General features: G+C 36.0%; 1 protein-coding gene across 1 annotated transcript in view; it reads right to left on the bottom strand.

Annotated features, from left to right (window-relative positions):
- The window catches only part of adgra2 (adhesion G protein-coupled receptor A2), a 99,642-nt gene that overhangs the window by 5,176 nt on the left and 69,328 nt on the right, over window positions 1-25,138 (bottom strand). Inside the window, exons 3-18 of the mRNA XM_079827490.1 lie at window positions 25,005-25,076; window positions 24,094-24,165; window positions 23,810-23,881; window positions 20,569-20,732; window positions 15,773-15,986; window positions 14,350-14,514; window positions 14,073-14,271; window positions 11,880-12,029; window positions 11,641-11,802; window positions 11,248-11,448; window positions 9,060-9,249; window positions 8,650-8,858; window positions 7,802-7,929; window positions 7,427-7,550; window positions 4,318-4,466; window positions 1,044-1,133 (exon numbers count right to left, since the gene is read on the bottom strand). Coding sequence (XP_079683616.1) covers window positions 1,044-1,133; window positions 4,318-4,466; window positions 7,427-7,550; window positions 7,802-7,929; window positions 8,650-8,858; window positions 9,060-9,249; window positions 11,248-11,448; window positions 11,641-11,802; window positions 11,880-12,029; window positions 14,073-14,271; window positions 14,350-14,514; window positions 15,773-15,986; window positions 20,569-20,732; window positions 23,810-23,881; window positions 24,094-24,165; window positions 25,005-25,076 — 2,361 coding nt within the window. The remainder of the gene's footprint in view (window positions 1-1,043; window positions 1,134-4,317; window positions 4,467-7,426; window positions 7,551-7,801; window positions 7,930-8,649; window positions 8,859-9,059; window positions 9,250-11,247; window positions 11,449-11,640; window positions 11,803-11,879; window positions 12,030-14,072; window positions 14,272-14,349; window positions 14,515-15,772; window positions 15,987-20,568; window positions 20,733-23,809; window positions 23,882-24,093; window positions 24,166-25,004; window positions 25,077-25,138) is intronic.

Here is a 25,138-nt window from a genome sequence, read left to right as displayed (position 1 = left end):
TGTAAAAAGTGGCCCAGCATGAGTAATAAATCTGCAACAAGTATCAGACAGAGAAAGAACAGAAGCTAATAAAAAGCTAAGAGTATGACCTCAGTCAATTTCATTTTATTATATTAAGTGTCACCAGTCTATCTATAAGACTGTAGTGTGACAAAAACTTCATAAAAATAGCACATGATGAATATGAAAAGAAAAATTCTCAAATAAATAATTTCAGTGCAGCTAGATCCAACATTCCACTTTTATTCTATTATATTTAAACTATATATAAATTAAATATGTAAATTAATTGCAGTCAGTTGCGGAATTATCATCTTTACGTGGGTTGTGCATCGGCACGGCTCCCCAGAGCGGATGAATCTAATGTTTTAGGAGTATATGTGTACGCTGTCACTGCACTGGTGTGGATACTGTACTTTGGAATTACAGATACTACATCTTGGAAGTACGACCAAAATAATACGTTTAACCAGAAAATGTCATCTGAACAGGCAAGTAACACGTCTGCCACGACTCTACCAACGGTGATTGAATCAATCTGATCAAATCACATCAATCTGTGCAAATTATTATTATTGTTATACTTTGTTCTCAAATTGTTAATGTTAACGACATCCGCATAGCGTGACTATGTGTATTTAGTGTGTATTAGCATTACCTGTAGATTTCAATTTTTGTACAGTCTAATCTTTTGCTTTTGACTACGGGTGAATCTCCAGTTGTCACTGATGATTGTCATTTGGACCTTTCTGGATTACAATCCACCATCAAAATAATATGTTTAATTATTCCAGCTGCTGTGAGAAAAGGCTATAAGTGATCCGCCACCTGCAGCATCCTCACATGCGATATATCCTACTAGCCGGACTCCTTCTTTATGTATACATTTACATACTATTGACAGGTAAAGTTGTGTAATGTGTTTTGTCCTGTATCTCAAGAGTCAGTGTTTTAATGTTAGCACAAGGTAGTTGATGATATAAACATCTAAAGCTAGAAGTGAGCAAACAAGGTTTCCTAATATTTATAAACACAGTACTCACTAAGGAATGTTGTCTCCATAGTTATTGATGTTTACAGCTGCAGTGATACCACATATGATGAGTGGGACACCGCCGGCTATCAAATAAAACCTGCCAAGAGAAATAGATAAGGAAAAAAAAGACTGTTAGGGGTCATTTTGCAAATCTTAACCATGGTAACATAAATAATGATAAAAAAAAATATTTACATAATTGAATTTTAATTCCAATTTAAATTTGATTCTAGAAATAAAGGACAGTTTATGCTTTGTTTACTTTTCTGTTTTTCAAGCATCAAACATATTTTCTTTAGTTTAAGAGCACAAAGACCTGGGTTCAAATCCCAACCTATTAGGTGATTTCTTCCACTGTGTTTCAGGCATACACTTGCAATGATGCAACTTAAGGGGAAAAAATTTTCACCCAAAAATGAAAATTCTGTCATCATTTACTCACCCTCAAGTTGTTCTAAACCTGTCTTAATGTCTTTCTTCGGTTGAATAGTTCCCCAATGACTTGACATGAGTATTTTTACCCCATAATATGGAAGTCAGTATGGCCCATTAACTGTTTGGGCATATTCTTCAGAATATCGTCTTTTGTGTTCAGTAGAAGAAAGAAATTCATACAGGTTTGGAACAACTTGAAGGTGAGTAAATGATGACAGAATAATTTTTTGGGTGAACTATCCCTTTATAATCAGATACAAAAAGTTGCTCAAATCTAAAAGGACACAACGCTGCTGCCTGTTATATTTGCTACAGATGTTCCCTTTGCTTGCCATAAAATAAATTTGTGTGGTCTATAATTAGACTAGTTCTGTGACACTGTTTGTCAATGAAGAGCCGTGTCTGGGCTCCAGACAGTGCGGGAGAGAGAGGAAAAATAACAAGATTTGTCCCAGGAGGCAGGCGTGGGATCTGGCCAGACCTCCCCAGGGGATGTGGAGAGCATGGAGGTCTGGGGTAAAAACAGAGAACACAGACTAGAGAGAATGAATATGTTTGCCTGCATGTCTTTGAGGACATGTGAAAGTTAGCCTTAACTAGTCCTCTCACTCATTTGATTTACAACTTCTCTGTCTACTTTTATCTTTTCCTATTCCCCCCATTTGTGCTCTCTTTCCTCTGTCCTACTCTCCATTACAGCAGATGGGAATCAGCTTTTATCTGGACAATGGTGGTCTTTGATTAGTCAAAAAAAAAAAAAACATCATGGTGGTCCATTCAATGTTTTATGACCAATTTGAGAAATGACAATTACTCTCAATACTGCAAGAGCTCTGGTCGAACCCTTTCATCATGCTGACAGCAAGGAATATTTAATATTAACATCTAATGTTATGTTCATACCGGTACAACAGCAGTTATTCAAGAGGTTTTCAAACAGTAATTGTTTCTTAGGATGAACGTTGAATTTAAAAGAGATATATGCATGAGTTTTCCGTTATAAAACGTATGTATTCAGACAGCAGGGATTCTGTTGTGTCAAGATCCCAGTCCTCCGCAAAATCCTATATCCACTTTCCTTAATACCTAATCAAAACGTAGGGCCAGATTTACTAACAGCTTGTGCCAGCGCAAACACTCTTTTGCCATTTAAACACTACTGTCAGGATTTACTGAAGACACGCAGTGAAAAATTAGCGCTGAAAAAGCATGAACAGGGTTATTTATGCGGTTGACCTTATTGCATATGAATTTGTAGGAGTTCCCCTTTCAGACGCAATATTTATGGGAGGAGAGAATTTAAATTAATCATTCAAGGTGATTTACTAAGGTTTTCACTCGTCAATTTGACTGGTGTTTGCACCATTATTTCCAGCCCGAAAAAAGCATGTCTTAAACCAGATGCTAATTTGTGCTGCTCTTGGTAGATTGCGTTGGTCATTATGGAAATGATCCGGCTGTGTCTGTGTTCTTTAATTTGCACGTTGTCAGTAGATCAGGCGCAGAACTTTCCAGTCACATTGGCGCTTTTATGGGATTGTGCTCTCATGCTAATTTGCCCTGTTTAGTAAATCTGGCACAAAAGAGCCTTTTTAACCACTTAGCGCTAAGCTAATATATATTTTAAGCTGTTACCTTGCTAATCAAAGGTTAAATGATAAACACAAAGATTATTTTGTTTATTTTTACCATTTTTTAGCATTAGCAATATAATGGGATATGTAATGAAAAAAAAAACATTAATGAACATACTAGTGCTGGGCGATTAATCGCATCCAAAATAAAAGTTTGCGTTTAGATAATATATGTATGTGTACTCTGTATAGTTATTATGTATATATAAATATACACATGCATGTATATATTTAAGAAAAATATGTTATATTTATATATAAAATATTTATATTTGCATTTAAGATAAATGATATATATATATATATATATATATATATATACATGCAAATATTTCTTAAATATATACATGAAGGAGTGTGTGTTTATATATACATAATAATTATACACAGTACATATATTATGTAAGCACAAACTTTTATTTTGGATGCAATTAATTGAAATTAATCTATTTGACAGCAGCAGAACATACACTACCATGACAGTAATGGCATTTCTAATGTTAAATGTGTAACGTTAAAAGATTAATATTTCAATTTAATGCTTTTCTTTTGAGCGTTCTATCAAAAAAATCCTTAAAATCAAAATGTATCATGGTTTCTAGAAAAACAGTAGTAAATAGATAGTTTTTCACATTGATAATAAAAAATGTTTCTTGAACACTGAATGATCATGTGACAATTAAGATCATGTCACAAGCTGAAAATTCAGCTGTGGCATCACAGTTATAAATTAAACTTTAAAAATGTATTTAATTGCAATTTTTAATTGTTAATTTCACAATATTACTGTGTTTTTGATCAAATAAATGCAGCCTAGAGAGAAGCTCTCAAGAACAGTAATGTTTTCATGATTAAAAATGTTGATTCTGACACCAGTTAAAAGTAGCTAATTCAGCCTAGAATGATCTCATGGGTGGTTGGACAAACACACTGACATTTCCTATTTGAACAGCAATAAAAAGTCCAATTTGCACCTTTAAATGCTGAAATTACCTCATGTCCTCACGTAAAACAATTACAGTTCATGTGGGCCCATTGATTGTTTACAAAGATTTCTTGTTCTACGTGGGTTTTATGGGTACTGAGGTCAGATTATAGAGAAAAACAAACAGATATCTGTGAGTTTGAGTGTGCTTGTAAATGATAACTTATGGAAAACAAGCCGTTATTAACCATCTAATGCTCCCAACACTCCATGATGACTTCACTGACCTGAGCATGGGCCGCTGGGTTGGTTGTACCGCAGTCTCGCCTTCTTGTTGTTGTGGAGTCCTCAATAAAGCTTCTTTATATATTACCCTGGCGCTAACACCGATCCATAACAAAGTGGACAGAGAAGAGTAGTGAAGAACAATCCCCACCTGACACAAACATACAGATACATGAGTAACACAAGTAACATAGGTAAAGTAACAATATGTTAACGCATAGAAAAAAACATACATTTTTGAGATAATACTTTAATAAGGCAGTGACACACCAAAAGGACTAAAGGTGACTGTCAACTAGAGCAGTGTTTCCCAACCACGATCCTGGAGGCACACCAACACTGCACATGTTGCATGTCTTCTTTTATCTGCCACGCACATTTCAGGTCTTTGAGTCTCCACTAATAAGATGATCATTTGAATCAGGTGTGTTTGATTAGGGACAAAATGTGCAGTGTTGGTGTGCCTCCAGGATCGTGGTTGGGAAACACTGAACTAGAGCATGTGCATTCTGCGCCTGCATGTAAGGAATTGACTGTCTATATCAGCAGGTACCAATAGTATATATTTGTCATTCAAAAAGGGAAACTGAAACTAGGGCCGCAGAGATAGAAACCGAAAACAGAGCAGCGCTTGCTTTCCATTTTGAATATCAATCATGCTGATCACTTTCTCAATTTTAGGAGGCTCATGTTGTTATGAAAATATTTGCGCATTGGAATGGTAGGAATTAGGGATGCACCGGTTGACCGGCCAAAAATCGGAATACGGTTTTCTTTGTATTTTTCTGCCGATTTTTCCGGAAGTGCGCCCGTACGCCTATATTGCAATCATTCGCGAACATGTCACTTGTGTGTTACAAACGGAAACTGGAGAACTGGGGGAAGAGACGAGATACGCTGAAGGGAATGAAGAGCCGCTTTCCTGCGCGAGCTTACCGCTCCGCGCCCTGCACAAGCGTAGATAGTGAGCGTTTGTTCAGCTCAGCTTCTCACGTGTTGCATCGGATGAGAACGAAACTAACTTGAGACAAAGCCGAAATACTTCTTTTTGTAGCCTAAAGAAGAACATGCATGCACTTTTGAAATGAAATACTATCAGTTCTGTAGCCTATAGGATGATCATTTTTATTTTACCTTAAAATTACATGGACTTAATTTGATTTAAAAAGCACCTGCTGTAGCATCTTAGTTTTTCTCGTTGCACTAAACATTATTTGATTTAACATTTTGGAACAATTATATACTTTGGTTTTATCTAATTTCACTGGTAAATACTTTTGTTCTTTACACTGAATCTAAAAACAAATGCTGATTTAAGTAACATCTTTGTTTGGATTGCAGAATATGCAGTTGTTGCCTTTAATTTCACCTTTCAGCCTTTTAATTTCCAATTCAATTTCCCATTAATTTCAGATTGCGAACTTGTTTTTGTTAGCCAAAAGCCAATTTAGCCTGTAAAATACCAAATAAACATCTTGTTCATGTATACTTTCATTCTTTAATTGTGGTAAAAAAAAAAAAACGTAAATCGGTATCGGAATCTGCCAGTTTTCTTGAAAAAAATCGGAATCGGCCATGTAAAATCATGTTCGGTGCATCACTAGTAGGAATGGTGGGGGCTTCTTTGATCGTTTTCATCACTTTCGCTTTATTCCCGTGCACTGATACGTTCACTAAGCTGAACAGCCAATCAGATTTCTCTCTCTCAACGCCAACGCTGGCGGACATCGATTCAATGTGCTCAATCAGCAAAAATAGGGCAGACGGTGTGGAACACACCACAAAATCTGGGCCGACCGACGTTCAATGACGGCCCTGTGGTGGCCAAGACTGTCGTCTTGTTGTGTAAGGGCCTTCAGAAGAAAAGGTTCTATATAGAACCTCAAAGGGTTCTGTCAGGCGTTTCATATATGGAACATTTTAGGGGTTCCCATCATGAAATCTTTTTATGGATTTAGTTTTAAAGGGTTAGTTGACCCAAGAATGAAAATACTTTCATTAATTACTCACCCTCCAGTCGTTCCAAACCCGTAAGACCTTTGTTCATCTTCGGAAGACATATTAAGATATTTTTGATGAAATCCGAGAGCTCTCTGACCCCTCCATATAGGGCTATTTAATTAACACTTTCAAGGTCCAGAAAGGCAGGAAAAACATTGTTAAACTCTTATGCCGTTGACGCAGTGTAAACAGTGCAGTGTTTCCTAGTTCTACGGCAGAACGTCTCGTGCGCATGCGTCGTGGTGCTCACGTGAACAGCGTCGGCCAATGATAAGCCGGCATTCTGGAAGCGCTGCATTGTTTACGTTACGTCAACAGCGTAATAGTCTGACACAGGCTAGAAGAAATTGTTGAATAAAGTCGTTATTTTGTTTGTTTTTTGGGCAAAAAAAGTATTCTTGTCGCTTCATAAAATTAAGGTTGAACTACTGTAGTCACATGGACGATTTTAACAATGTTTTTACTACCTTGAAAGTGTTAATTGGAGGGGTCAGAGAGCTCTCGGATTTCATAAAAAATATCTTAATTTGTGTTCCGAAGATGAACAAAGGTCTTATGGGTTTGGAAGGACATGAGGGTGAGTAATTATTGACAGAATTTTCATTTTTGGGTGAACTAACCCTTTAATGAATTAATTCTGGTTTAATTAATTTTTAACTTTAAGCTTGTAAACTTACTTTATCACCAAAACAATGTAAATAACATGTTAAATATGAAAGTATTATGCAATCTTTTAAGACATTTTTTTGACATATAGGGTCAAGAACCCTAGAGTTCTATGGAACCCCAACTGAACTTTTTTTTCTAAGAGTGTACAATGCCAAATAAAAGCTAATAATGTTGTTTTTGAATGTTTATGTTCTTTATTACTGTATATAATGCTTTACTTTACTTGTTCTTTACTGTTTTGTAAATTTTTGCAATGCAAAACTCTGGAAATCACTCGCACTGAATCTCCACTATATCTCCTCCATCTCTTGCTTTTAAGTCACAAATGCAAATGACAAACTTGTTCACTTGTTCATGTGTTTGTGAAGTCACCTTGAAAAAGCTGTGGGAAAGTCACCTAATAAAATAAAACATTATTATGTAAGAGAAATGGAAACTTACTGCCTGGCATACAATTGGGTAGCCGGTCAGAGTGATGCCTCCAGCAAATACTGCGGACGTCATTGCGATGTGGAAACTAGTGTTCAGGAGGGTGTGCCAACTCTTCCTCGTGATTCTGATAGAGCTAATGACAAAGAAAGCATCTGTTAAGAAAAGTCACTATTTGGCTGAAAGTATGTGAACATCCACTTTTAATTAACAGGTTTGGCTATTGCAGTAATAACACATTTTTTATTAACATTATAGAGAATTGTGTGCTTGCTACCTTGTGGCAACAGTTACAAGATGTTTTTTATTTTTTTTTATTTTTTTGGGTGTGTCAACATACCTTTGCTAATATGTTTCAGTATTAGCACATATATGTGCAGCAAATACCTGTGATGCAGTATATAGGTGATGATTATGGTGAAGAGACAGAGGAGCAGCACTGCAGTGCAGGTGTAAATCACTGGATGGAGCACTTCCACTGGAACTGAAGGTGAACCTGGGAAATCTGGCATCTCCTAAATTATGGAGGAAATGGTGAGAATATTTTGAAACATTCAACCTACAATTACAATCTACAACTCAAATACTCTCAAAAAAGGGAAATTCCATTTGATCTTTTCAGTCTGATACCATCTTGTAGGCCAATACTGCTGATACTAATAGCAATAAATAGAATGGAACATCCATCCATCTATCCATCTTTAAATAAAATGTAACCATTTTTTCTCTTCTTTTTTTTCAGAGATTTTTCAACAATTTTTATAAGTAATACAAGATTCAACTAATTTTTTGATGTAATGTTCAATGTAATTTAAGTTGAAATGACTCCAACATCCAAGTTGATTGTACTTAAGCAGCAACTTTTTTTCCAACAGTACAGTCTTTAGTAGCCTACTGAATTAATTATTAAAAATATGAAGTATAAAATAGCCCTTTTCGCATTTCCAGGGTTCTCAGAAACAGAAGTCTTCATAGTTGATGGGGAATGAATGGGAGAAAACAGTAAATATATTTTTGTATTCCCATTTGCTGCAATAGCAAAAGGAAAACTTTCCAAAAGGGGGAAGATGTAGAGATTAATAACAGCCGGAAGAAAAGAATGTGAAATTTGTCATCGCTCCCGGCCTCAGCTGTTGTATTAGAAACACCCTTGAGGACTTTTTTTTGTAATTTACAGTATAGTAAATAAATACAGCTAGGAAAATCAGTATTTTATAAAGGTGTCACAATGTTACCTGTAGTACAGCGTAATTGCTCAGCACAGAGCAGCGAAGTGTAGAGATGGACGCATCGCTATGGGCCAGCTGACAGCCATTTAGACTCCAACTCCCATGATGCTCCAGTGCCTGCACTCTCCAATGGGCAGCAACAGGGTTATTACCAGGTGACGTGTGTCGTAGTGACACAATAATGGGATCGGACTGATTCCACATGCTGCATCCATCTGAAAGGAAGGGAAAGTTGTTTCTGAAAATGAGATGCATGGATTTACTAAACGGAATTGTATATTTTTAAGTTCAAGGATGAATTATGTTAGTCTTTTAACATGTACTACATTATACAGTATAGAATCAACTACTCAGAACATTGTTAAAATTTTATGAATGTTTCAAATCCCTTGAATGTTGAGGTGAAGGCAACCCACCAAGGCCAACATAGATAACTGGAGTGTTGACGCCACGTCTGCGGGCAAGGTCCAAAGGTCCGGTAAAATTGCTGGTATATGGGAAGAATCTTCCATTGCGGAATGCCACAAACTGCAGCTTGCAGTCAGGAGGAGCATTCGGCGGAAAAAGAGACGCAGGAAGAGACACTGAAGCAAGAGCCACTGCATTCTAGATAGAGAAAAACACAAAAATAGAAAGTGAGGGCAAGGCAGAGGTGTTTAATAAAGCAAAAAGCCACTTGAGGCAACGCGTTTCAATCATTTTACCATGGTTAAATTACTTGTTTTTAAGTGTATAAAACAGTAGCAGTAACAATATGATAGACAATGATTATAACGATTATGGCTAGTGGCATGTAATGCAGTCACTCCTACTAGCCACTTTGGTGTGTTAAATTTTATGTTGTTTTTTTTTACTTGTAATCTTTTAAAAATGCATCTGCAATAATAAACTATGTGCAATGTAGTGTTGTCAAAAATATTGATTTCTCGACATATCGATACTGGAATATCTAAAATGCTTCCAATACTCATTTTCCGCAGAATAGATAGAATAGACTGCGCTTTCTTGCTTTCTCATCTCTACGACATCTCTCATCTCTTTGACATACAAACCCGCCTCCCCTCACTCGCTTGTTTGTTTTATTTGCTCCGGATGAATATTGTTGGTCTTACAGGGCTTGAATTTCTGCAGATAATTTAACTTATTGCCACAGATTTTGTGCTCACACACACTAAATTGAGTTCTATTCCGCTGATTATTGCACTTAAACAGTCTTACGTTAACTAGCTTCCCCTTGTGAAAAAAAGCAAAAAGAGTGTGTATATTAACGCATTAATTCAACAACTCACTGTGTGATGATGAAGCCTATAAAAATGCAGTTAGAATGTCCCTAAAATTCAAGATATGGGGCAAAAAAAGCCTGTTTTAGTCTCAGGGCGTTTTTACACTGGGCACGTTTGTTGTGGTCTGCGTCAGAGCGCGATTGTTCCCGCCGGTGCTCTGCGCGAATACACTGTAGGCTCACTCTCGCTCGTATCCAAGGTAAATCATCAACACTATCATCCGTTACATGTGTTTTATTGAACTAAATGCATCGTCATCTGATAAAATGCATGCGCAAGTTACTTTTCTTGTCAAGCACAAGACGAATGCAAATGCGATACTGATCTTAGTTTAATAAAATAAATAAGTTAATATTGTGTTGTTTTAGACACACTATTGTCTGTTTTGCTCAGTTTTGCCAATGGAAATATAAAGACAAAGCAGAACTGTTTTGAACGATCGGGTGAACCAATGATTCAATGGACCATAAAGAGAACAGCTGTTTGAACGAATCGAATGAATAAATGACTCAATTACTAACTCAATTAGACATTTATTAGACATTTACTACCGACTACTGGCAGTTTTACTTTTTTATTTAGAGTATAATTTCATTAAAAATAATTTCATATTTCCATATTAATAAGAATAAACATTAAAGGTACAGTTCACCCAAAATATTTCTTTCTGAAGCTACTTTTTGTAATGTATATTTGACAACTTTAAATGATCATTTGGGAGTAATTTCTCAGCCAAATTTGATGTGCAATTAATTGATTGCCACATTGTGTAATTCATTTGATAAAAAAATGTAATCGCTTGAAAGCCCAATTTATAATAATAATATAATTATTATTATAAATATATAATATATATATTAGATTTTTTTTAATCAAATTTAGCTTCCGAAAGAAACTCTCTTTCGGAAGCTAAATTGCATTTATATATGCAATTGAACTTAAAAGGGCATTTTTTAACCACTTAAGAAGGTTTATGTGTAATTTCATAATTACTCCTAAATCTTTGTTATTGCACATTTGTAATGGCGAAGTTGCAATTTAGTACATTCAAAATATTAATTTAAATGTAATAATAATAAATGTCATGAAAGTGTACTCACTTTAAGTGCAATTAAGTGGCTTTTTATTTCAATTATATTATATCTGCAAGAATAGTTTTTTATAATATACTTATAAGATTTGAAGGCTACAATACAATTAAGCAGACTTCTTTTTCACAAGGGTATATATAATAAGTCTGTCAGCACAACTGTGCATACAGTATGTATAGTATACTAGGTAGCTGTTGTGTGTGCATACTTGCACTCAAAACGTGACAAACCTTGAGATGGAAAGCGTTCAGCGAGGTGTTATGTGTTCCTGTGGTGCAGCGAAATCGCAGTTGTTGCTCAAGGGAAAATTCAATCCCATCATGCACCTGGCTCCCTCCTGCCCCCTCTCGTCTCTGATAGACTGTGCAGCTCATGCCAGTAAAATGAGCAGGGCGAATCATGTGAGCCTCCATCACAATGTTACGAGAATTCTAAGAAAGTAAAAATATGTTTTGGTGCTCAATCGATAATATCATCAATGTTTAAAATAGTTATATTGCTTAATATATTTTTGTGGAATCCATGATGCACTTTTTTTTTGAATTATTTGATGAAAAGAAAGTTCAAAAGAACCACCTTATTTAATAAGTAATAATATGAAGCTGACATGATTAAAAACGTACTTTGGAAAGGTCCTGTGCGTGAGAGTGCAGCTGAGGCCAGGCGAGAGTCTCCAGAGTGTGGACGATTGAACTGCAGGCTCTTTCCTCTCTCTGGGCCCGAGCCAGGATCTGATCATCTACCTGCATCAGGTTACTGCCCATTTCAACCAACACCTCAGAAAGCTGGGACGAAGGAGTACATGTAAGGACACAAACACACGGTGCAATATATACACTGCTGAATACCATCTTCTACTAACCTCACGCAGTTCTGTTACATAGTCCATGAATTTGTGCATCATCTGAGCCACATAAAGAACATCCACCGTGTCAGTGAAACCGGCAGCCTCCAGAGTGTATGATCGCACCTGGTGTGCCAGAGTCACAGCATTGGAGACGTTGATGGGCATCTGAGTGAGAAGGACAGAATTAACAAAAAAGTTATTGCATTGTTTGACAGCATATAATCATTGAATGGTTATTTATATTACAGGGGGCAAATTTGTTCTTAAAGGGATAGTTCACCCAAAAATGAAAATTATCCCATAATTTCCTCACCCTCAAGCCATCTTTGGTGTATATGACGTTCTTCTTTCAGACAAATACAATCAGAGTTATATTAAAAAATCTCCTGGCTAATCCAACCATTATAATGGCAGTGAATGGCAGCCCAAAATTTGAAGCCGAAAAAAGTGCATCCATCCATTATAAAAGTAATCCACACGGCTCCAGGGTGTTAATAAAGGCCTCCTGAAGTGAATAGATGGGTTTGTGGAAGAAAAATATCCATATTTAAAACTGCTTCCAGCAGACCACTTTCCGTATTCAACTTACGAAGAAAGTGTAATGCCTTGCGCAGTTCAAAACCCTTACACTACATCGGACGTCATCGTCGCGGCAGTTATGTTTTTTTCTGTAAGTTGAAAATGGAAGGTAGTCTGCAGGAAGCTAGATATTTTACTTTATAATGTGTTAAATATGGATATTTGTCTTACAAAACCCCCTAATTTCTTTTGTGGGCTTCCAATTTTGGGCTGCCATTCAGTGCCATTATAAAGCTTTGATTAGCCAGGAGAATTTCCATTTTGGGGTGAGCTATCCCTTTAAATCATGCTCATGTTCATTAGGTTTTACACAAACTCATGGAGTTTGTGCTAATGAATGTAGAATAGCTAAACTGAAAATAAATGCTTTTATTCCTTTTCTTGTTTCACAGCACGACTGGGAAGTATGCTTAATTGTATTTAATGTGCACTTGTAAGTGTACTTCAAATCCTATAAGTATATTCTTTAAAACACTACTTGCAGATAGATAATATTAATTAAATACAAGTGTTCAAGAGTACATTTCTAAGCACACTTAAGTACACTTTCAAAAAAGCACATTTTGTGCCAAATTAAAATTTGTACATAAAAGTCCATCATGTTTTAATAATCTTTTGTCCTGCTTTAAAGAAGTACACTTATTCTTACCTTATTCTTCACTTATACTTATAAATATACACTTAAGTGCTGACTAACATACTAAAGCACATATAAAGTACTTGATTATAATTGTAACTGTAATGTGTTATTCAATATTACATTTAAAACTAATATAGTATAATTGTAATAAATTGCAATTTCATCGTTACAAATGTGTAATTACTAGTGCTGTCAAATCGATTAATCGTGATTAATTGCATTCAAAATAAAAGTTTATGTTTGCATAATATATGTGTGTACTGTGTATAATTATTATGTATATATAAATACACACACATGCATGTATATATTTAAGAAAAATATGGTAAAAATATTTATATTTATATAAATTATATAAATATATATATACAGTATATACATTCTTAAATATATACATGAAGGAGTGTGTATTTATACAGCATATAAATAATATAATAATAATATTGTAATATTATACACAGTACACACACATATATTACGTAAACACAAACTTTTATTTTGGATGTGATTAATCACAATGGTTGATTTGACAGCACTAGTAATTACAAATAAATTTGTATCCATTACATACAAGTTTCAATAGGAATGACATTAAAGTATATTTCAGTTTACCTAAAATGTTTGTCAGTACATTTGGCAGTGCATAGTAACCATATTTAAAAAACAACCGAAATAATTATGAAATTAATTATAAATATGCACTTACGTCCTACTTAAGTGGTCAAAAATATAATTGTATGCATTTAATATCAATTTAAACTATAATGCATTTTTAAATTTTTTTTTAAACGTTACATTCAGTTTGCTAATAATTTAGTTTACATTCCTGTAAAAGTATATTATTTCTATAATGAATACTCGTTTTAAAAGTATGCTAAAGTATACTCTTTTCACAAAGGAAAGTTTTAATGGCTTTACTTTACATATTTGAAATTTTTACCATATTTGAAAAAACGACAAAAAAAAAAAAAACAAGACTCTGCACCAACCAGTATGAACGTATGTAGGACTCGTGTGATGTCATTAGTGTAGAGGCACTGAGAGTAGTCTCCCTCCTCCCAGCGTCCAGAACGGTCACAGCTACGTGAAGCCTTCTTCTGCTCCACACCGCCCCCTGTAGTTAAGGAGGGGTAGCGCAGTTGCAGACAGTACTGATAGGAGGTGATGCCAGCTAGAGTTCTAGGCCACCTGAAGGGGACAGTTGACATTTTGTCATAAGATAAGTGTTATTTAGCCACAGGTAAAGCAGTAGGACACCTCCCTTACCTGAACTCTCCTCGGTTGTTGGTCACTCTCTGCTCCGGACAGAAGGAGGCACTGTTCTCCAGCACCACTATCTCCACACTGCGCGAGGTGTTCCCACGGCCCGTGGACACCACACACTCCCACTCACCACTCGCCTCAACATGGACATTTGACAGGATCAGCTCACTAAAAAAAAAATCAACATAATGATATGCTGTTACTAAAGTGTACTGTGTAATGAGCAAGTTTTTAGACTCATGAACTGTAATGTAGTCCTCTATCCTTTTTAGTTCATTCAGTTTTATTGTCCAATTTTTTTATTTGTTAACATATTCTGTTCACTTTATACTCCTTTTTAAATCTCTTAGTCCATCCCACTTCATTTAGTCGTCTCTTCTCTTCATGTCTTGTCTTTTCACCTGCACATTCACCATTACCGTATTTTTGCTCATTCCCTTCACATTCCAGCATATTTTCTAAATTTCGCACAAAAATATTAGGCAGCACAACAATGTTTTCAACATTGATAATATAACAATAAATGTTTCTTAATCATCAAATCACCATATTCAAATGATTTCTGAAGGACCATGTGACACTGAAGTAATGATGCTGCAAATTCAGCTTTGCCATCACAGGAATAAATCATATTTTGAAATATGTAGACATTTGTTATATTATATAATATTAAATCATATTTTACAATATTAAAATGTTTACTGTATTTTGATCACATAAATGTAGCCTTGGTGAGCATTAGAGACTTAAAAAAAAAAATCGAATTATTTCAAACTTTTGACCGGTAGTATATGGGTGGGTTCACACTTGTAGTTCGGTTCTCTTGGTTTGTTTGGGACAAATCAGAAATCATTGTCCACTTAGCGTTCACATGGCCATTTTAACACTGAACCTAAAGATACCGAACCTAAAGGCATAGATATATCTTCACAAACTGATTGGTCGGCTTTTATTACATATATTTTGTGATGGAACATCCAAAAAAATGCTGAGTGCTGTGCTTAATACGCTTGTTGTATGTGCATAGCCTACATATGATGGTATTTTAACCAGGTGAGAACTTGTGAAGAGCCTATAAAATGTGTAAATGACTCAAAACAGCGACAAGAATCACAACAACACAAAAACACCAAAGTGGTTCTGATGCCTGTACTGAACTGTGATGAGCGCGTGAGCAATGTGTGCTTTTTAGGGTAGCATCTTGTGACATCATGTCCCATTTTTGGCTTGTATCATATTTCATTCGAACCGCACCAGAGTTAGTTTGGAAGCGGACAGAGACCTTGTTTGGTTCCGATGAAAGTGTTCACACTTATTCAAATGAACCGCACTAACATAGCATTCGCATTAGAGTTTGTTTTAATCGAACCAACATGCCAAGTGTGAACACACCCTACATTACAAAACCGGTTAATGTGTGTTTTACCTGGTGATGAAGGTGCAGTCATGTTGTACACTCTCTTCTAAATTAACTCCATTCGTAGGGTCACTGGTGACAGGCTGACCGTTGTGTTGCCAGTGAAGGGTAGTGATTTTGTCAACCAGGGAAGCAGTGCAATGGAAAGGCAGCCTGTCCCCCTTAAACACGACCTGCCGCAGCGAGGGTAACAGAGACAGCGTGTGCAGCTCCAACGGACCCTCTGAAGAGCCGAAATAATTAAAAGATAAACATTAAGATTCATAGAGGAATTTCTGTCCTTAAACCGATCAATCTTAGTCCTTTAATACACTGCCTTTCAAAGGTTTATTATATAAAATCAGTACTTTTATTCAACAAGGATGCATTAAAATGATCAAAAGTGACATAATGTTAGATGGATTTCTATTTCAAAGAAATGCAGTTCTTCTAAACTTTCAAATTGATCAAAGAACACTGAAGCATCAAATCAGCATGTTAGAATGATTTCTGAAGGATAATGTGAATGGAAGGGCTGCTGAAAATTCAGCTTTGCCATCACAGGAATAAGATACATTTAAAAACATATTTCTGTCATGAAAACTCTAAATGTTTGGCATGATAATGGATATGACAGTGTTAATATGTTTGGTCTTGGCGGAATAGATCTGCTATTGCTGCTGCTGCAGAGGAAGTACGGGACTTGCTACTGCCAATACATACACAAAACGCTTCTGTGAGCAAGTAAGTCATGTTGCTGTACAAAGCACCCTAACTATAGGGGGCGGTGTATATAGCAGTTTATACAACAGTTTGACGGCACAAGTACTACTGCTGTACAAAGCATACATAAATTACCCAAAGCAGATCTATACAGGTGGAGCTAGGGAAGGTGAAGGGTTCCTGAAAGCACACTGCAATCTGCTACAGCAAACGCTGACCAAGTATTTGAAAGTTGAGCAGCTGAACCCTATAGAGAACAATGTGGATTGCAAGCAGATTGAGTTAAGAACCTCTCAGCCTGCGCCATCTAGAGTTTCATGACAGAACTATGTATTCAAATAGAAAACAGTTATTTTAAATTATAATAATATTTCACAATATTATTGTTTTTTGATCAAATAAAGAAAGCCTTGGTGAGAATTAGAGAATTCTTTTTAAACCCCCAAACTTTTGAACGACACTGTGTACGTCAGTATGCAATATTTCAAATATTTGTGTTAAAATCTGACAATATATGTCCATGTAATAATCATAGACCGTAAAAAATATGGACAACGCGACTTCATTTGCTTCCGCTAAAGTAACTGAAGCCTCCCGAGGTCCGAATATGGCGCTGATATCTTGATACCGTGCAGACTCCGGTCCCAAGATCACTACTGCGCAGACTCGGTTCCAAATCTGCGCAGTAGTGATCTCGGGACCGGAGTCTGCACGGTAGAGAGCAGGAAGTAGAGGCTCGATATCAAAAGCCCGCCCACACTCTTACAGATGCAGAACAATTCATTATGTTGGTGGAAAATAAACAGTTATGGAAATGAAGAAATTAAAGCGAAAGCTCCAATCTCCTCCCAAAAATCCCGAAAAAAGTCTGTTAGTGCCTCAGTGACAACTTCACTCAGAGAAGCTGTCAATCTCAGCTGTCAATCATGATGCCCCCCACCATATATTTTTATAGCATCAAATAACTAACTAAAACTAAACTTGAAAATGAAATCATTGTGATTTCACTCCCTACAATGACAGAAACCTAGCCTAGAAATCTAGACGCACCCTAGTGGCAGAAAATTTATTTTGCCGCGAGTGTAGTATAGCAACTCTCGGTAGACCTGAGAGCTGGAAAAACCAAACTCTGGTCAGACCAATCACAGCGTGTGTAGAGTCGGTGGGCAGGCTTAATGACGGCACGTCACGGCAGAGTTGCGGAGGTTCTGCGTGCTTCTCGTAAACAAAGAAGCTGATGAACAGCAGTCTTTTGAATCGGCTTTGGCCGCGACTCTGGAAGACTTGGAGTTAAGCTTTTCTTTGAGAAAAGAGCAAAGAACGGCACTGATCGTCGTTCTTAAGAAAAGAAGATGTGCTCAAAGTTTTGCCGACCGGATACGCCGAAAGTCTAACAACTAACGTTAGCTCGGCTTCACCTTCTTTGCTCTGGTTGGTTGTGGCGCTCATGGTGCTATCCAATTGCCTGCAGAGGGAATTTGAAAGACAACCGTTTATCCCGCCCCTCGGATTGAGCCCTGTCAAGGGTGAGTTTCCAGACCCAACATCTTGATGTGGGTCTGGCTTGTCAGGCTAACAGAAACCAACTTTTGTAAAAAAAAAAAAAAAAAATTAAGTGTAATTTGATTGTTTAGTTTGTCTCGCATCCATTAGAAAACACGGAGGAGTGGGGGTTATGACCTATACTGGGACCAACCACCTGGCTGGGGGCGATCGAGGCGTGGAGGCTTCAGTTTCTGAGAGGAGTGCTACAGGCTTGGTAATAATCTGTAAAGTGGCCATTCTTATATTGCCTCCTGCTATTCTGGTTCTACCCCTTTTTGTAGTGGACATTATGTGTAGGGAGATTAGGCTTTCAGTTCTCTATGGATCAGAAATTATTTCTGTGTTTTCATCTTTAATCCTAATAGACTGCACTGCTGGACATCTCTTCCGTTAATACCAGAAGCAAGTTCAAACATATTCTTTCTCATACTCAAATAGCAGGAGGTGTAAGAAAGTTCTTTGTGTGTTTTGTTACCATGTAATCATTTAAAATCAGCTTTGCTTGTGAAACAGCCTGGGTGAATCAGTCTCTTGACGAGGGCCGAGGATATGTATTCACAACAGCAAACCCACAGAGGGATCTTTCCTAGTCGGTCACAGCTATGTGCTTCTGGCCAACATAAATATGTTTAAGGGCAGCGGAGGAAGAGATGGCGAAATGAGCTGATATTAAAACAGTAACAGGAGCCCCGTTTTGAGGCCCACGACTCGAAAAAATGCTGCGCATGTCAAACAGAAAGATCAGATGAGGTTTAACAGAAAGTCACAGAGAAATATAATAAGACCCCAGTTGCAAAAATATTCTTGATCTTAGCTGGCTAAGACACATGGATTGAGCAACATTGCAATTCAGATGAAATACCAATGCTGATCAAAGACTGAGGAGAACAAATTCTTTCTTTCGGGAAGTTGTCACAAGTGCTATATCAAATATAAAAGAGTTTCATTCAAAACAAAACAAAAAACTCTTTAATAATAATAATAATTATTATTATTATTATTATTGTTAAAAATAAAATAATGAACAATAAATACATAATAGATCATAGTAAAATAAATAATGTAATTAATAATAATAACTTGAAAATACAATTATATTTTTATAAATATTATAAGTTTTGTGTCAAAAATCCAATTAAAACCCATTAATAATAATAATAATAATAATAATAATAATAATAATAATAATAATAATAATTGTTATATTTTTTTCATAATATTCTAAATACAAAATAATAAACAAAAATAATACAAAATTACTTAAATTATGTAAATATAATAATAATAATAATAATAATAATAATAATAATAATAATAATAATAATAATAATAATAATAATAATAATAATGTAATAATTTTGCAATAGTTAAGAAGAAAGTAAAATTTGTGACAACTAGCCCCAGTCACCTGCATTTACACTAAAACATATATGGAGCATATGTATACATTTTATTATTTATAAAGTAAATATATTTGTAAATTCCATGCAGACGTGCATACTGTATTGAGATAATTGAATATGATATTTCTGTATTAGGCATGTGCCGGTATCACATTTTCATGTTGCGATTAATTGCTGAAGCTTTTATCACGGTATACGGTATTATCACGATATTTAAAAAAAAGTTGCAAAAAAAGTGTTGTCATACTATAACAGGTTTAAAAACTTTCTTATAACAAAAGAACCAAACATTTAAATACAATAAAGCAATACACAAAAATTTATAAAGTAAACAAATATTTGAAACAGATTAAAGTGCTAAAGAATTATAAAGAACAATAGGTAACACTTTACAATAATGTCTCGCCAGTTAATGCATTAACATTAACAAAGAGCGAATAGCTACATTTTTACAGAAGTTATTCTTCTTTGATAATGTTAGTTTAAAAAAGCAACTGTTAGTGTAAGCTCAGGTCCATTAAATAATACAGTTACAACTTTTGATTTTAATAATGTGTTATTAAATGCTGAAATGTACATTTAACTAAGATTAATACATGCTTTAGAAGTATTTTTCATTGTCAGTTTGTTAATGAATGAACTAATGTTAAATAATGGAGCCATATTGTAAAGTGTGTGATTGAACAACAGTCAGAACATATTCAAACAATATCTAGGGCATGTAATTTAAAACTTAAAAAAAAAAATTAAGTTTGAAAATGACTTTAAGTCTTTAAGTATTAGGTTATGTGATGACGAGCACCGGATTGTGGTTACTGGGGAAACGGCTGTATTTCTGCTGTTCCATCAGCGCCCTCTGCTGTCTGAAAGTGAATGTGCACTCTTCACGCCTTCCGCCATGTGCTCGGCTCATGAACGGTCTGTTTACATCAGTGTGCGTTCCTCTTTGACGCGTTGTTCATTTTAAACGGTTGATGGGTAAAGTATTCTTAAAATACATTCAAAAAATCTGAATAATTCGTAATAAATAATTATTCACGGTATTTTGAAGTGCCCACGATAACAATATTGTGCATGTTCATTATTGCGGTATATCGTATTACCGTTTACCGGCACATGTCTATGCTGTATAAGTTGGATATTAATTTTGCTCACCACAGCTGAGGTCACTCTCTCTAAGGAGACGTAAGGGTTTGTTCTGAAGCCTTCTGGGATACGCACAGAGTGTTTCATCCCCAAGCCGAGCGGAACTGATGCGGAGAAAGCCTGGGACCCAGTGCAGGCCGCAGTCACATGACAGGAACTCAGAATGGAAGTTTCTAATGAGCACAAAATTGGAGGAAACAATTAGATAAAGCTTGTTGTTTAGTCTTAGCCACCTTTCTGGAAGATTATTCATTTATTTGTGTAATGAAAGACATTTAGCATCACCTAAATCTTAACAGGAATTTTATGAAGGAGAGTTTCGGTTGTATGATAACACCACTGTTAATAGCCCAGTAAAGTCACCGTTATTTATATAGCACTTCTGTGAAACAGATTGTTTCAAAGCAGCTTTGCAGAGATAGACAGGAAATTAATTATCAAGGACGCAAGAAAATTTAAATTCTGCTCTTTCAGCTCTAAAAAATTTTTAATAATAGTGTTATTCATTATTCAGCGGAAGTCAGTTCAGTTTAATAACTGTTAAGTTCATCAAATATGAAATTAATTCAATTCAGCTATACAGAAGCTCCACAGAAGGCACTAGTTATTGACTTCAATTCAGTTCAATTAAATTCATCAATTATGAAAAAAAAAACTTGAATAAGCTGTAAAGCAGCTCTGCAGAAAACAGTGGTGTCATCATCCAGCTCAATTCAGTTCAAGTTGTGTTCTCATCACACAGTGTCAGTGCAGTCAAATCAATAATATTCCTGAATATTGAGTGTCCCCAACTATCAAGCCAAAGTTCAACATAAACTGTTAATTAGACTGCTGTGGTTCCCTAGAGCAGAAGTTCCCAACCTTGGTCCTGAAATACCCCCAACTCTGCACATTTTGCATTAGTTTTCCTAATCAAGCACACCTGATTCAACTCATCATCCCATAAGGACTTCAAGACAGATTAGAGAGACATCAAAAATGTTCACTGTTGGGGGTACTCCAGATATCTAGTTGTAGATTATAGACAGATATGCATGCTCTTAGCTTGTAATATAAAATTATTAAAGTACCCCAATTTAAAGGTTCCTAATGTTGTTTAGGAGGTTCCTACAGCAGGTTTACATGGATCCATGGTCAAAAAACTAAAATGTTCTCACAGTATACATTGCACATCACCAAGTCTGAAAACAGTGGGCAAGAAGATTCAAGGCGTTTCTCAATGTCAAGGAAGGATCCTCGGAAGCCAGAATTCCGAGGATGCTACGTCATCGACATCCGTCGAAGGACTGTTCCAATGTCAAGGATCCTCGGAATTTCAACCAAGGTCTGAGTCCTTCGTTTGAAAAATATGCCATATACAGGAAAGGATGCATACGAGTAGACTTCGCGCACTTAGCGTTCTCAAATCACCCACAATCCTATGCGCGCAGCTTTGCAATCTTGTTCAAAAAATACAAAATATCGGACGTTGGCGGGGCAATATGCTTTCAAGTGTAAGTATTTACGTTACCAAACATTTGTTATAACCGTAGTAAATATAAGTAAAGTTTAACTTTTAAATGCCAGTACAAATTACAACCGTATTGATATTATACAAATGACGTTATTGATGACTAACGGACCTTTTCACTGACGTAATGAGGCTGACGCGCACTTGAAAGCCTGTTCCATTTACTTGTTCTCCGAATGCTAAAGAGGAGCCTCGCCTAGCCTCTGAAGGAAGTGACTTGGAAGGACTAGTCCTACAGAGGAAGGATCCTTGACATTGAGAAACACCTTCAGTCTCTCTAACCCCCTCCTTTTCTTGAGCCTGCTCTGATTGGTCAGATGACCCAGTCTGTTATGATTGGTCTAACGCTTACAGCACATGTCAGAAATTAAACGGCCATTACCACATCTGAATTTCAGCTCCGGAGGCTTCCTCAGCTCTTGTTCACGCAGTGATACGAACAGTAACAATGGCCTTTTTTTTTTCCATTTGAATTCCAGTGTGAGGTTGTCGTTTTGAAATGCATGCAAAGTGGATTCACAGCAAAGAAAACAGCGTCTTCTCGACATGTCAACAACACGAAACAAACTCTTCCAGGCCTCAGCTCCAACTACAGTGTTTGAGGGCAGGTCAAAATAGACATTGTTTGTGGGCAACCAATAGCATAGGCTGGTATTATGCAAATGTGTTACATTACATTGGTATGTGACAAGAAGTGAGAAGTTTTGGAAGTTGAGGAAGTTCAGAATTGATTCTTTCTTTTAGGAGAAAATATCTTTAATTCTTGTGCACTTTAATTAGCCACGTACACACTGTAAAGTTTCAGGAGTGACAACCACTTAAACATGGGAGTGAATCCCCTAAATTGTCATTGTGTGTGTTAACAGAACGACTCCTGAAACTGCAATGATTGACACAGTGGTAACCATATATAGCAAAGTTTTATCATCTCGCGTGTTTGGTATCTACTATTTTTGAAATAAGTTATATTACAGTGACCATGGATTTATGTTCTGCAATTTTAACCAAACCCCCGTTTAAAAAGTTTTGTTTTGTAAGGCTGCTTCGCAGAGCACGCTTTTTAAGTGTTGCCATGTCCACCTATTATAGGCGTTTTTGGGCTTGTTGTTTTCGTTTGGTTCATAAAGGAATGAAGTCTGTAGGGCAATTAAAGGGGGCAGGTGCTGGTCGCAATATTTTGTTTTTGTTTTCAATATAAGCATTTGGATTTATATCGGTTTGGCTTGTTCTTGTTCGCTGTTATTTCTAGCAAGATCTGGCAACACAAATGAGTCAAAGCTTGTACCACTTTCCATGAGGTTTTCTTGCACCGCACACACACAGAAGAAAGACAAATCTCTGATACATATTTAAATACATCATTAACAACTAGTTGTTAAGTTCACTTCCATACACACTGCATATAATTTTTGTAAATGCAGTCACTACCTGTTAATTCGGTTGTCACTCCTTTACTGAACTGTGTGTGTGCAGAACTGGATTAAGCTCTAAAAGGTGAACTGACAACTGAATTTAACTGCAGTGTGTATGTGGCAGACCTTTTACATTCACAAACAGCTATATTGCACTCTCTAGGAAAGGTAATGTTCTAAAAAGCATAATAGGGGAACTTTAAAACAGATCAACATCACTGACCACACTGACAGTGGATATGCATGATATCTCAGGAATGACTCATACACTAATCATACACTTAATAACATGAGCATATGCACCACAGAAGTATTCACTTGAACTCACACCAGCTTTAGAGAATGTAACTCCATAAACACATTTGGCTCCAGAGAGGAAAAGATGTTTCCCGAGATGTTTCTATAATATAGGAAACAAATTAAACATTTCATTATGGCACATTTCTAAATATGGCATTATAACATTATAAAATGTATTATTTGCAGTAGACGTTGTGCATAATATCACCTTAAAAACTAAAACTGTGAAGCATATTTATCCATATTTATAAAGAGCGTTTTGTGTTTCTTCTAGTCTTCCAATAAATATTTGTTTCAGAAATAATGACTTACAATTTAGTGAGGTTGGTAAGTCCCTGGAACATTTCTGAAGTCAGGCAGCCAATTCGGTTACTGGATAGGTCACTGTACAGATTACAGAAAATGAGATGCATTGTTATTTTATGTTCCAATTCTAGCAGGCACAGATCTGTGCTTCAGAAAACTAAAAGCACTTCATTATCCAGCGATCATTATACATTGAGCAATGATGCAGCTTTGAAAGCTTGTCTCGGTCTCAGACTACCTATTTTATCTCAAGACCGGTCAAGACCACAACTATATATCACTAAATTGGATTTTGATTTATTTGCTAACATTATTAATGTGATTGGATGTAAAACTTCCTACTTCAAATGCAATCAATAACTTCGAATTTTATTTCTTTTGTTATCAAAAAACGAGGGATTGTGTCAAAAATGTCACCAAAATTAATAGAAATGCCCAAAAAATGAAAGAGTACTTTTATGAGATCTTGTTTTTTATATTATAACATATGATATAATTAAGCAGTATCACAAGAGCAAGAGAGCTGTTATATACAAATATGAGCATTATTGATATAATACAAACGTTACATTAACAAGAACTTGTGACTTACATTTTAGACACAAGTTTGTGCTCTATTTCAGCAGCAAAAATAGTTCCAGAAAAACCCATAGCAGAACTGCTGTGCATTTCCTAGCAACACACAGCCGTGTTTCTTTACTGAATGAATCAGCTGCTTCAAATGAATTGGTTACATAAATGATTCAGCGACTCAGTCATTAAGTGATTTGCCGCCACCTACTGGCGGATTTAGTTTCATTTTTCCAGTTTGGGGGGTGGGGGGAGCTTAAGCAGTTGTGTTTGCGAAAGTTATTGCAATAATTATTGGAAAAACTGTGTCACTGATCTTGTTATACGTGACTTTAAGATGCACTTACAGTTTTCGAAGAGCTGTGAGACCCAGAAAGGCTCCAGGCATGATTGTGCTGATTAAGTTATTCCTGAGATCCCTGAGGAAGAGACAAACACAGAGACTTCTGAGCAGATCCACTTACATGTTGTATTTGAATAG

This window comes from Gobio gobio (assembly GCF_949357685.1).
Source record: "Gobio gobio genome assembly, chromosome: 10".
NCBI lineage: Eukaryota > Metazoa > Chordata > Actinopteri > Cypriniformes > Gobionidae > Gobio > Gobio gobio.
The sequence above is the reverse complement of the archived record's forward strand: the minus strand, read 5'-3'. Positions and strand labels throughout refer to the sequence as shown.